The sequence below is a fragment of the Lottia gigantea genome, assembly GCF_000327385.1.
Source record: "Lottia gigantea unplaced genomic scaffold LOTGIsca_17646, whole genome shotgun sequence".
NCBI classification, from domain to species: domain Eukaryota; kingdom Metazoa; phylum Mollusca; class Gastropoda; family Lottiidae; genus Lottia; species Lottia gigantea.
Genome location: NW_008708251.1, coordinates 1 through 1,015, shown reverse-complemented (window position 1 = coordinate 1,015; position 1,015 = coordinate 1). Strand labels below are relative to the sequence as shown.

General features: G+C 44.9%; 1 protein-coding gene across 1 annotated transcript; it reads left to right on the top strand.

The window, feature by feature from the left end:
• Positions 1 to 44: 44 nt before the first annotated feature.
• LOTGIDRAFT_177078 (hypothetical protein) lies at positions 45 to 620 on the top strand (the record flags this gene model as incomplete). The annotated part of the gene is made up of 1 exon (XM_009051973.1): positions 45 to 620. The coding sequence occupies one exon, from the start codon at positions 45 to 47 to the stop codon at positions 618 to 620; it is 576 nt and encodes a 191-aa protein (XP_009050221.1).
• Positions 621 to 1,015: the final 395 nt, after the last annotated feature.

Sequence of the window (1,015 nt, the reverse complement as noted above, 5' to 3'; positions counted from 1 at the left end):
CTCGTACACAGAAGAAGAACGACGTTCGCAAGAAGCAATCCAAGATGACTGACGCAGCCGTAGCTCCCGTTCACAAATCACCCAAGAAGAAGACCTCAGCCAAGCCTAAGGTGCCAGCTGCTCACCCGAAATATGTAGATATGATCAAGGCTGCAGTCGCTTCCTTGAAGGAAAGGGNCGGCTCCTCCAGACAAGCCATTTTGAAGTACGTCATGGCAAACTACAAAGTCGGCACAGACCTGAAAGCAGTTAACTCCAGAATAAAGAACGCTTTGAAAAACGGCGTCAAAGCTGGTACCCTGAAGCAGTCGAAAGGCACTGGGGCTGCCGGTTCCTTCAAACTCGGTGAAAGCAAAAGCGAGAAACCCAGCAAGGTGAAAAAAGTCGCCGCCAAGAAGCCTGCTGCCAAGAAAGCCTCTACACCAAAGAAGCCAAAAGCCAAGAAAACTACCACCAAGAAGACAGCTACACCCAAAAAGACCAAAGTCGCCGGTGCCAAGAAGACAGCTGCCAAACCTAAAAAAGCTGCTCCCAAGAAGGTGAAAACGCCCAAAAAGGTTAAAACTGTCAAACCCAAAAAGGCTTCACCAAAAAAAAAGACCGCTGCTAAAAAGGCCTAAGTTCAACATCTTCAGCTTAGACTTGGCCGAAAAACCTCCAACTAAACGGCCCTTTTCAGGGCCATCCAAATTCTCTTAAAAGAGTGAAAAAAGTCAGTTTCAATTAACAATCCACATTAAGTTGAGAAACTTGCAATGAAACAATAAACAAACCAAAAAACCCTACTATCAGAAAATTGGCCAAAGCAACCACTGCACTGTATGAATGGATGGATGAGTGAGTGAGCGAGCGAGTCAGTGTATAAAGAGTAGTTAGTTGTAGGCCACTCAGGTCTCTCTCTCTCTCTCTCTACTATATCTACTATATAGCTATAGTTTTAGTTAGGTCACACACGACAAGGGCTTATACTATAGTCTATACGATTTATATGGGTGTTATGCTTCTTTGAAGGGTG